The sequence below is a fragment of the Chrysochloris asiatica genome, unplaced genomic scaffold (genome assembly GCF_000296735.1).
Source record: "Chrysochloris asiatica unplaced genomic scaffold, ChrAsi1.0 scaffold00074, whole genome shotgun sequence".
Taxonomy (NCBI): domain Eukaryota; kingdom Metazoa; phylum Chordata; class Mammalia; order Afrosoricida; family Chrysochloridae; genus Chrysochloris; species Chrysochloris asiatica.
The window spans coordinates 4,807,465-4,818,812 of NW_006408592.1; the positions used below are offsets into that span (position 1 = coordinate 4,807,465).

An 11,348-nucleotide genomic window follows, 5' to 3' on the forward strand; every position below is an offset into this window, starting at 1 on the left:
TAACCACTACGCTACCAGAGCTCCTTACACCAGAGCTCCTATAGAGGCTAATAAATTAAACCAACTCTATGCTTCTTCCAGAGTCCTAGTATGGTGCTGTGAGTTAATGCTCTGGACTGCAAAGACAGTTTGAACCACAGAGTTGGTGGTTCAAGCTCACCAGCTCCTCTTTGGAAACCCCATAAAGAGTGGCTAAGAGTTGGAACCGACTCCATGGCACACACAACATACTTCTTCCGGGGCCCTGGTGTTCACTGTGGGATAAAGCACGGGACCACGAGGTTGGTTTGAATCATCACATCAGTAGTTCAAACACACAAGTTGCTCCTTGGGAGCCCTATAAATGGTTGCTATGAGTCGAAATTGACCCCACCGCACACAACAAAATGCTTCTCCCAGTGGAAGGGGATCTTTTGCTTGATTAATGAGATCATCATCTTCAATGTCATCATCAGAGCCCTAGCCCTTACTTAATTTTGTTATTTTGGTAGATAAGCTAGAGATAATCTTCAGTCACTAGCTGTTCTTTGGAAACCCTATATAGGATCGCTATGAGTTTATAGGACCTCTGTGAGTTGGAACTAACTCCATGGCACTTAACAAAATAACAACAAAATGGTAGTAGAAGTGGTTTGGGGATGACACTATACTGGGGGTATTCATGAATTCATTGTTATATAAGCCCATGTTTTCTCTTCTTTTTAATAGGCCAACAAAAACTTTATCTAAGCTTCTGTAGTTAGAGACTAGATTTAGAAGCAGTTATTTTCCTGATTTAATTTAGGGGACAGTTTAGCCAGCATCAATAAGCTTGCTGATTCTGAAATTTTGAGACTCCATTTATGGGATTGGAAACTCAGAATGTGCTTCAGGTCCTGCCATTAATTAGTGCTGTGGTCTTAAGCAAGGCATTTAACCTCTCTCAGCTTCAGATGCTCCTGTTGAGAGACATTTAAGGGTGGAATAATTTTGTTACCTCTCCATTAAGTAAGCTATTGCATTTTAAATGATGATTCTAAAACTATTTGCCCCAAAATATGTCTCTTTCAAGTAGCCTGCAAGCTGAGGTCAATTTCTTAGGATATACAGGGATTTTAATATTCAGAGTTCTTCAGAGTTGATGAGTTTATAAAAACCAACTCTGAGACTCTGTGAGTCATTTCATGAAAGGTGTAAAGGTCAACATCAAAGAGAAGAAAGAAGGAGCAAAGCCATTTTAATGAATTCAACAAGTATGTACTGAGTAACTTCAGTAGGTGCTAGACGCCTTGAAAGGTAGTATGTGGGATGCAAAAAAGATACAATAATGACCTTTAAGGAATTTGGTTTAAAACTAATTCAGATACATGACTAGCAGTGATATGTGGCAGAGTAAGAGAAAGGCATATTCCATGTGAGAGATAAAAATAGCTGTACTTTGGAGGGGAGGAGGTATCACTGGTATTTTGAAGATCAGAAAAATCTTTGTAAAGAATAGCATTTGAAGAGCATCTTGAAGAATGAGTGAGATTTCAACATTAGAGAAAGGGTTATTATTGTTGTTAAGTCCTGTCTAGTTAGTGATAATTCATACTGTACCTGAATAGGGTTTCTAAGGAATGGCTGGTGGGTTTGAACTGCTGACCTTGTTTGAAGTGCTGACCTTGTAATTAGCAGTCCAGTGATTATCCTACAGTGTCACACCAGCAGTCCAGAGAATGGGTTTTTGTTGTTTAGTTCTGTTGAGTTTGATTCCAACTCTTAACGACCGTGTATAGGGCTTCTGAGTAATAGTGGCTAGTGGGTTTGAACCACCTATGTTGTGGTTCAAATGACTTTGTGGGTTCAGAGCTTAAAAGGGTAGGCGATGAATTCTAAGTGGTTGGCATTGTGTAACAAAGAAACAGAGCTAGAAAGCAATGGCTTTGTTTGAAGACCATAGCAAATTTGTTGTGGAGAGATCAGATTGATTTCATAAAGAGTTTCTGCTATATCCAATACAATGGTGGCAGCAGAGAATATTTAAATAAGAGAACTACATGACCAGAACAAGTTTCAGGAGGATTTAATTTATCTCACTGTATTAAATGGATTGGGGCTAACAGGGAAGGAGACACAGTTCAGAGACACTTGGCATGTAGCAAAACCTTTTCTATTTTCAACAAAGTTGTTTTTGGGAGATGATGGAAATCTGACTTAGAGTGGTGGAATAGAAAAGAAAAGTCAAAGTTCTTGGTCTGGAGAAATTCCTCTGGGTGTATTTTGAGAGAGTCGTAGAGAAAAATTTGTTCCTATGAGTTTTGTTTTTTTTTTTTTTTTTTTTTTTTGAGTTGATATTAATCATGTGAAAAGAACATGAGGGCTGCAATTAGAAAGTTAACATTTTTATTTCAATAGAAAATTAGTCATCATTCTGAAAATGTGTATGCTGAATCTCTCCTCCAGTTCTTCTATTCACCTAATTATACTATCTGGGTTTGTCTATAGAACTGTTATTACGTCTTTCCTATCCTAAAAGGTCAACATATGGTGGTACATATTAAATATAAACAAATAGCAGTTACCCTCACTAAGAGGACAACAAATCCTTGGCATGCAGCAAAACCTTTTCTATTTTCAACACACCTTCTGAATGTGAATAGCATAACACATTAAGTCATTTATTTAAAAGGTTCCTTCTTCTTTTTACCCCTTAGCTTATTCTCCACCAATGGAAAATCATCTACTCTCTGGCAACAATGGCACTTTAGAATACAAAACTTCCCTGCCACCCATCTCTCCAGGAAGGTACTCACCAATTCCAAAGCACATGCTTGTTGAAGACGACTATACCAGGTCAGATATGCTTCTTGGCTAATTGGGTTTTGCTGGCATTTACAAGAAGAAATCACATTTGTTTAATGCGTTGTTTTGAGAATGAACTAAAGCTACCACGAGTCATTCAGACTTATAGTTCTGCTAAAGTGGAAATTTGCAAATACTTGAAAATATGTCATAGTATTTCATTTAAGAAAGAAACTCACAGTCTTGGTGAAACAATAGTAAAACTGTGTACATTTAGTCATCCTTTTGCAATTTATTAAGTCTTTCCATATATGATTCATTTGAGCTTTACAGCCATGCTGTAAGTTAGCTACTATTATTGAAGAACAGAAGATAGTGCTAAAGTTTAAAATGAAAACAATGGAATAGCAAAGGTATTTTACTTGATTAGTCAAAGAACCAGGAATCAATCGCTGGTCTTTTGACTCTACATCCCATGTTCTTGCCAATGATCAGTCACAATCCAGTGGAATTTGGGATCCTATCAACCTGCTCTCTGCCCTCTGGTGCAATAACTGGAGACAGTAAAATGGAAAAGGGTGAAGGAAACACTGCATGATTTGAATTTAATATATCCTGGTAACCCCACAGGGGAGCAGGGCTGGATTCTAGCTTAGAGTGCAGAAAAGCAGAACAAATTCCACTTTAGCCACATTTAGCCAGCACACCTCTGAAAAAGTCAGGTCTGCCAGTTCAGAGAAGACCAGTGAGTTTACTTAAAATGTCACCTGTAAACTTTCTAGAAATGCTATGTGACAAATACCTGGATCAAATAATTAATGAGAAATTTATTTACTTTCTTTTTAGATGTTTTTGTTCCTAAGTAATATATGTTCTTTGTATCTGATAAAATAATACAAAGATGTCTGAGAAACAAAAATCTCCCCTAAACTCCTTCCAGAACAACCCCTCATGTCTTCATCATGACAGCCTGTCATGAGCCTTTCATACCTTTTCCATGTTCACACAAACACAAACCCACATGCTCAGATATATGTGGGGCTTGACATTGTTTTACAAGATAAGTTGGCTAAGTACTCTGCAAGTTGCTTTCACTGATGAACAGTGAAGTTACCAAAATGAGGTTACACATGGATATAAACACTTTATTTCTTCATATGTTCATCTGCAAAAATAATAGACAGGGACTATTTTGGTTTATATCCTGCCTGTCTAATGAAGCCATTGGTTGCCCTTTTAAAAATGTAAAGGTGGATTCCTTCCAGTTAACTTCATTCACTGGTATCCACGCATGGTTTAGCCTTTTCATTCCTTTGGTATGTCATTTTAAATGATTAAGCAAACTCAGGTTTGCTGAAGTAGCTTGTTACATCTTTAGCCAAGGAATGGAATGTTTAGATCCTATGAATGTGCATCTGTGATATAAAACAAATATAAACTACTTCCTGTGTGGAAAGTTTGATCTCTATGCTGTTAATTAAAATAAGGTTTGAAGCAAAGCTAATCCTCATGACTCTCTAAGGAATTATGTAAATATAGGGCACCTTTACCCAGCACAGCAGTGATCTATTTGCTCTTATCCTATCACTAATATTTGATGTGGTTTTAATTTGAAAATGCTATTTTATCATACTAGGTCTCATGTTGAATTAGCATTCATTAAACCCCTTCTAATAATCCTGGCTCTTTGCTAGCTGTTTTACGTATGCTATCCATTTAATCCTCCAACAGCACAGAGAGAAGGGCTTCCTCATTTTAAAGTTATAGCTGTTGAAGCTACCACATACAAAATCTCTGGTAGTGTACTGGTTATGAGTCTGACTGCTAATTTTATGGTCAGCAGTTCAAAACTACCAGTGGTTCGGTGGGAGAAGCATAAGGCTTTCTGCTCCTATAAACATGTACAGCCTCAGAAACACGTACAAGGTCGCTATGAGTCAGAACCAACTCCATGACACACAGTCATAAAATACAGAAGTCTTGGGACAAATAACAGTAACAAAAAGTAATAGAATCAATTCTATTAGTACTTATATGTAGCCGTAGCCGTAGCTGAGTTACATGTTACTGTTGTGTGCTGTCAGGTCAGTTCTGAGTAATACCGACTTCGTATAGGGTTTTCTTGGAGTCCTGGTGTGGCTCTGTATGTTAATATGCTGAGCTGTTATGTCGTTTTGAACCGCGAGGTCTGCAATTCAAGTTCACCAGCCATTCCTAGGAAACCCTATACATGGCACTTAACAATAACAACATAGGGTTTACCAGAGTTGCTGGTGGGTTTGAACTGCCGACCTTGCAGTTACCAGTCCAGTGCTCTATGTGAGGGCTCATGCTTATACATTAACTGGAGTTTCATGTGAAGATCGCAGGATCAAAGAAGGGTTAAAGGTGAAATGACATGAGGGTGAGCTTGACAAGTTTAAGTACTCCCTATTCAAGGAGTCAAAAGATCAGAAAAGGAATTTATGGTAGGATAGAGCTCTGGTAGTGTAGTGGTTATGAATCGGGCTGCGAACCTTAAGGTCAGCGGTTCGAAACTACCAGCTGCTCCGCGGGAGAAAGATGAGGCTTTCTACTCCCGTAAAGATTTACACCCTCGGAAACCCTATACAGGGTCGCTATGGGTCGGAACCGACTCGACGGCACATAACAACAACAACAACATAGCATTTACAGAGAAGAAATGTGAAAAAGAATAAAAATGTAAATAAATATTACAGTTTGAAATGTAACTCATAAAGGGAAATCTTACCTACCTTTAAATTCTCATTATGTATTTTTTCCCTCTCAAATGAAAGATTGAAATAGAGTAGTAAAGAGAAAAGACTACTATCATGTGTCATTAGCACTAAGTACTTCAATAATTATTGTCCCTGTATTGTTTATGTAGTCCTGTTGTGGGGCTATAGGATAAGCACTAGACTACAAGGTCAGTTGCAACCACAAGGACAACAGTTCAAACTCACCAGGCGCTTCTTGGAAACCCTGTACTGGGTCACTATGAGTCAGAACCAAGTTGACGGCACTTAATAACAACCTATTATTTATAAAATTAAAATCTTCTTATTCCTGGATTTTGCAGATTCCAAAAGTACTTAAGGAGGTCAAGTAGTTGCCTCATTTACAACAAACAAATATAATTAAGATTTGAATTCTGTCTATAAAGCCTCATTCTTACCTTGGTGGTGGTGGTTATGTGCCATGGAGTGGGTCCCAACTCATAGTGACCCTGTACAGAGTTTCTCAGGCTGTAAATCTTTACGGGAGCAGAAAGCTTCATCTTTCTCCCGTGGAACAGCTGGAAGTTTCGAACTGCTGACCTTAAGGTTCGCAGCCCAATTCGTAACTGCTATGCTACCAGAGCTCCTTCATTCCTACCTTACACCCATCAAAAGACTGGGTTCTATTCCTAGTCCTGCCACTTACTACCTAGATAGCCCTAACCAAGTCATTTAAACTTTGTGTATCTTGATTTTCTTGAGATCAAGTGTGAAAATTCCCCCAAAGTACTGTGGTATTTTAATGAGGTAATATGTGTAAAAGCTATTTATTATGTGTAATCCATTGCCATCCAGGATTCCAACGCATAGTGAGGCTTTAATATAATGTTTTCTTGGCTGTAATCTTTATTCAAGCAGATTATCACACAGTTTTTTGCAGGTCAGTTTGAATGGACAATGTTTAGAACAGTAGTCAAGCACAGGAAATGATACTAGAGATCACACGATGGAATTTGCAAATTCTAATGCAGATATCTTTTTTTGTAAATATTATTACAAAATATTCATTGCAAATATCTTTTTAAACAACATAAAAAATGATCTTACCAGGTAGAATACAAGGAAATCAAATTGACAACATCTGTAGGAAGAGACAGTGAAAAAGCTCCATATCATCAGCCAAAACAAGACCAGGGGCAGACCATGGAGCTTATATGCAGATCAGTTGCTTATATGCAAGTTCAGGCCAAAGCTGAAGAAAATTAAAACAAATCCACAGGAGATAAAATTTGACTTTTAATATATCCCACCTGAGTTTAGGGGGCAGCTCAAGAGCACATTTGTTATATTTGCACTGATGACTGAGACCAGAAGAGTTGTGGGATGACATCAAGAACATCATACAGGAAGAAAGTAAAAGATCACTAAGAAAACAAGAAAGGGGGGAAAGACCAAAACGGATGTTAGAAAAGGCTCTGAAACTTGGTCTCCATCATAGAGATTCTAAAGCAAATGGAAGCAATGGGGAGTTAAAGGAGCTGAACAGAATATCTCAAAGGACTGCTGGAGATGACACAGTCAAATACTATAATGAAATGTGCAAAGATCTAGAGTTAGAAAACCAAACAGAAGAACATGCTCAGCAGCTCTCAAGCTGAAAGAACTAAAGAAGAAATTCGTGTCTCAGTTTGAAATATTGAAGGATTCTATGGGCAAAATATTAAATGATGCAGAAAGCATCAAAAAAGATTGAATATACAGAGTCACTGCACCAAAAAGAAATGATTGGTGTTCAACCATTACAGGACATAGCATATAATCAAGAACCAATGGCACTGAAGGAAGAAGTCCAAGGTGCACTGAAGGCATTGATGAAGAGCAAGGTTTCTGGGATTGATGGAACACAAATTGAAATCTTTCAGCAAACTGATGCAGCACTCAAGATTCTCACTCATCTTTGCCAAGAAATTTGAAAGACCAACTGACTGGAAGAGATCCTTATTTGTGCCCATTCCAAAGAGAGGTAACCCTCTCTTTGGACAGTGTAGGAAAGTATAGGAGAATATCATTGATATTCCTTGTGAGTAAAGTTTTACTAAAGGTAATACAAAATGGCTGTAACCATACACTGACAGAGAACTTCCAGAGGTTCAAGCCAGTTTCAGAAAAGGACGTGAAATGAGGGATATCATTGCTGACATCAGATGGATCTTGGCCGAAAGCAGAGAATATCAGAAAGATGTTTGTCTGTGCTTTGTTGACTATGCAAAGCATAGTGTGAATCATGATAAGCTATAAACTACATTGCAAAATAATGAGTATTCTAGAATATTTCTTGTGCTCATGAAGAACCTGAACTTTGAACAGAACAAGGTAACACCAAATGGTTTAAAATTAGGAAAGGTGTGCACCCAGCTTGTATTCTTTCACCATACTTAGTCAATCTATATGCTGAATAAATATGCTGAAGATGGATTGTATGAAGAAAAACACAATATCAGGATTGGAGGAAGACTCATTAACAACCTGTGATATTGCAGATGATACAACCTTACTTGCTGATGAAGATCAAAGACCACAGGTATGGTCTGTACCTCAGTGTAAAGAAAACAAAAATAATCATACCTAGACCAATAGACAACATCTATATAAATGGAGGAAATACTGAGGTTGTCAAAGATTTCATTTTGCTAGGCACAACAATCAACACTCATTGAAGCAGCAGTCAAGAAATCAATCTGCTTCACAAGACCTCTTTAAAACGTTGAAGAGCAAAGAGGTCAGTTTGAGGACTAAGGTGTAACTGACCCAAGCCCTGATATTTACAATAACCTCATATGCATGTGAAACTTGAACAGTGAATAAGGAAGACTGTAGCAGAATTGATGCATTTGAGTTATGGTGTTGGAGGAGAATATTGAAAGTAACATGGACTGCCAAAAGAACCAACAAAATTGTGTTGGCAAAAGTACAGCCAGAATGCTCCTTGGAAGCCAGGATGGCCAGACTTCATCTCTTGTACTTTGGACATATTTTCAGGGGGACCAGGAGAATGATACCACATTTGGTAAAATGGAGGGTCAGAGGAAAAGAGGAAGACCCCGATGAGATGGATTGGCATAGTGGCAGAAGTGATGGGCTCAGGTGTAGCAACAATTGTGAGGTTGACCCAGAACCGGGCAGTGTTGTATTCTGTTGTGCATGGGGTCACTATGAGTGGGTAAAGACTCCGTGGCACTGAACAACAACAACAATCAATCAATCAGGACTCCTGGCATGGTGCTATAGGATAAGCACTGGACTGCTAACGACAAGGTCTGTAGTTCAAACCCACCAGGTGTCGCTATAGGTCAGAACCGACTTGACGGCACTTAACAACAATAACAACAACTATATCTATATCTATATATAGTTGTTGTTATTAAGTGCCGTCGAGTCGGTTCCGACCCATAGAGACTATATATGTTGTTGTTCATATGTATACATATATATGTATACTTGTTAGGTGCCATCATATTGGTTCCGACTCATAGCGACCCTGTATAGGGTTTCCAAGGAGCTTGTGGTAAGCTTGAATCACTGACCTTTCTGTTCAAAGTGACCTTGCAGTCCAGTGCATTAACTTACAGTGCCACACCAGGATTATACATACATACATATATACATGTTGTTGTTATGTGCCGTGGAGTTGGTTCCGACTCATAGTGACCCTGAACAGGGTTTTCGAGGCTGTAAATCTTTACGGGAGCAGGATGCCTCATCTTTCTCCCGCGGAACAGCTGGTAGTTTCAAACTGCTGACCTTGCAGTTTACAGCCTGATTCGTAACCACTATGCTACCAAAGCTCCTTACATACATACATACATACATATGCATGTGTATATATGTGTGTATAAATATGTATGTATGTATATGTATATATGTTGTTAAGTGATGTCGAATCAGTTCCAATCCATAGCATCCCTGTAGAGGAGCAGCTGGTGAGCTTGAACTGCTGACCTTGCAGTTCAAGTGACCTTGCAGTGTGGTCAGCCTCAAGGTCAACAGTTCAAAACTACCAGCAGTTTTGAATGATGAGCCTCCCCATTCCTGTAAAGTTTTACCACCTCAGAAACCACATGCAGAGTCACGATGAGTTGGAACCCACTCCACAGCCAATAACCAACCGTCTAACATATATGTATATGTTGTTGTTAAGTGCCATAGAGTTGGTTCTGACTCATAACAACCCTATATAGAGTTTCCGAGGAGCATCTGGTCGGTTTGAACCTCTGACCTTGTGGCTCAAGCTGATCTTGCAATTCAGCGCATTATCAGTGCCACACCAGGACTTACTGAGTTTCGCATGCTCTGAGAACATGAAGTTTAACTTGGCTAAAAAGAGGAGACCTACTAGGTCAGATTTTTAAATGCATTATTAAAGTTATATTGGAAAAGGAGGCTGAACCCAGGTAATGAAGAGATTTGTCAGTAACAGTAAAGAAGTGTAGATTTAATTTCAATTGCATTAGGAATCCATTAAAGAGTATTAATCAGGAATATTACTTGACCAGATTTATATATTTTTTAAATCAAACAACAAGAATGCTGTGTAGAGAGTGGATTGATGGTGGGTGAGAGTAGAAACAGAGTGACAATAGAGAGACAAGGACGACATGGTGGCTGCTGGGATTGAGTAGAAGAATAGAAGTAGAGGGATCTGGACTCTAGGGTCAGCCAGAATCTTTACATGAGAAATAGGCCTGCTTTAGTTACACTTTCTTATTGTTGACCATTTTAAAACATTTTATTACCTATGGCATAATCTGTCAGGAATAATATAAGAATATTTGGACCTGTTGTTGAGTGCTTCCCTAGTCCTCCACTCTTTAACTTTGTGGGTGGTGGTGGGTGGTGGTGGTTATGTGCTGTGGAGTCAGTTCCGTGGGAGAAAGATAAGGCTTTCTCCTTCCGTAAAGATTTACAGCCTCGGAAACCCTGTACAGGGTCAACTATGAGTTGGGACCAACTCCATGGCACATAACAACACAAAGGGTAGGATTTGAAGTTTTCTGCTCTACCATGATACACATAAATATCTGTGTTTTACCGTAAAAGTTTAGGAAATATCCTTGTTTGCTCTGATGCAAAAAAGTACCCGTTAATTACAAATTAAACTGTTTTTATCCAAAACATTAAAGTGAAATTGGCAAACCAGTAATGTGATATAAGAATACGTATAAACTAAAATGAAATCCTCTGCTGTTATCTTTGTTGTGACTCTTAAAGACAGAGTAAAATTGCTCTGTAGGGTTTTCAAAGCTATAAATCTTTGTGGAAGCAGACAGCCTCATCTTTCCCTGACAGAGCACTGGTAGATTCAAACCACCAATTTTCAAGCAGTCCACTTAATCCACTGTGCTGCCTATAATACACGTAGTCCTGCAAAATACCACAAACCATGTGAGGATATAGGTATCCAACTTTTAGAAGCACTGAACTCATTTACTCAACTTAAACTGTTCTTAATTTTTTTTTTTTTTTTTGGAAGTACTTTCTTAATAATGATTCGAGATTTATGGCCTCAGGAACATTCTCCCAAAGGATCAGATAGCACTCTCCATTGGAATAAAGTACGGGCATGCTCTGACCTCTCTTTTAACTTGTACTTAAAGACTTGAAGCCATTTCTGAATGAACTGGAAGCTGCCATCTTCCTTCCTCCATAGGAAGTAAACCTTTTCTAATATGCCTTGAAGTAAACATAATGGAATAGAACTAGGAGTATCATTAGCAGGCAACTGACTCTGCCTTAGAATTATGATGAACATAGCAGAGTTGTTAGGTGTGTAGGCCCTGGAACCACACAGCTTATGTGTGAGATAAG

At 38.6% G+C, this 11,348-nt stretch overlaps 1 protein-coding gene across 1 annotated transcript in view; it reads left to right on the forward strand.

The window, feature by feature from the left end:
* Positions 1-11,348, forward strand: part of DLG2 (discs, large homolog 2 (Drosophila)) — a 1,151,973-nt gene that overhangs the window by 469,194 nt on the left and 671,431 nt on the right. Inside the window, exon 8 of the mRNA XM_006864974.1 lies at positions 2,676-2,814. Within this exon, the coding sequence (XP_006865036.1) occupies positions 2,676-2,814 (139 nt within the window). The remainder of the gene's footprint in view (positions 1-2,675; positions 2,815-11,348) is intronic.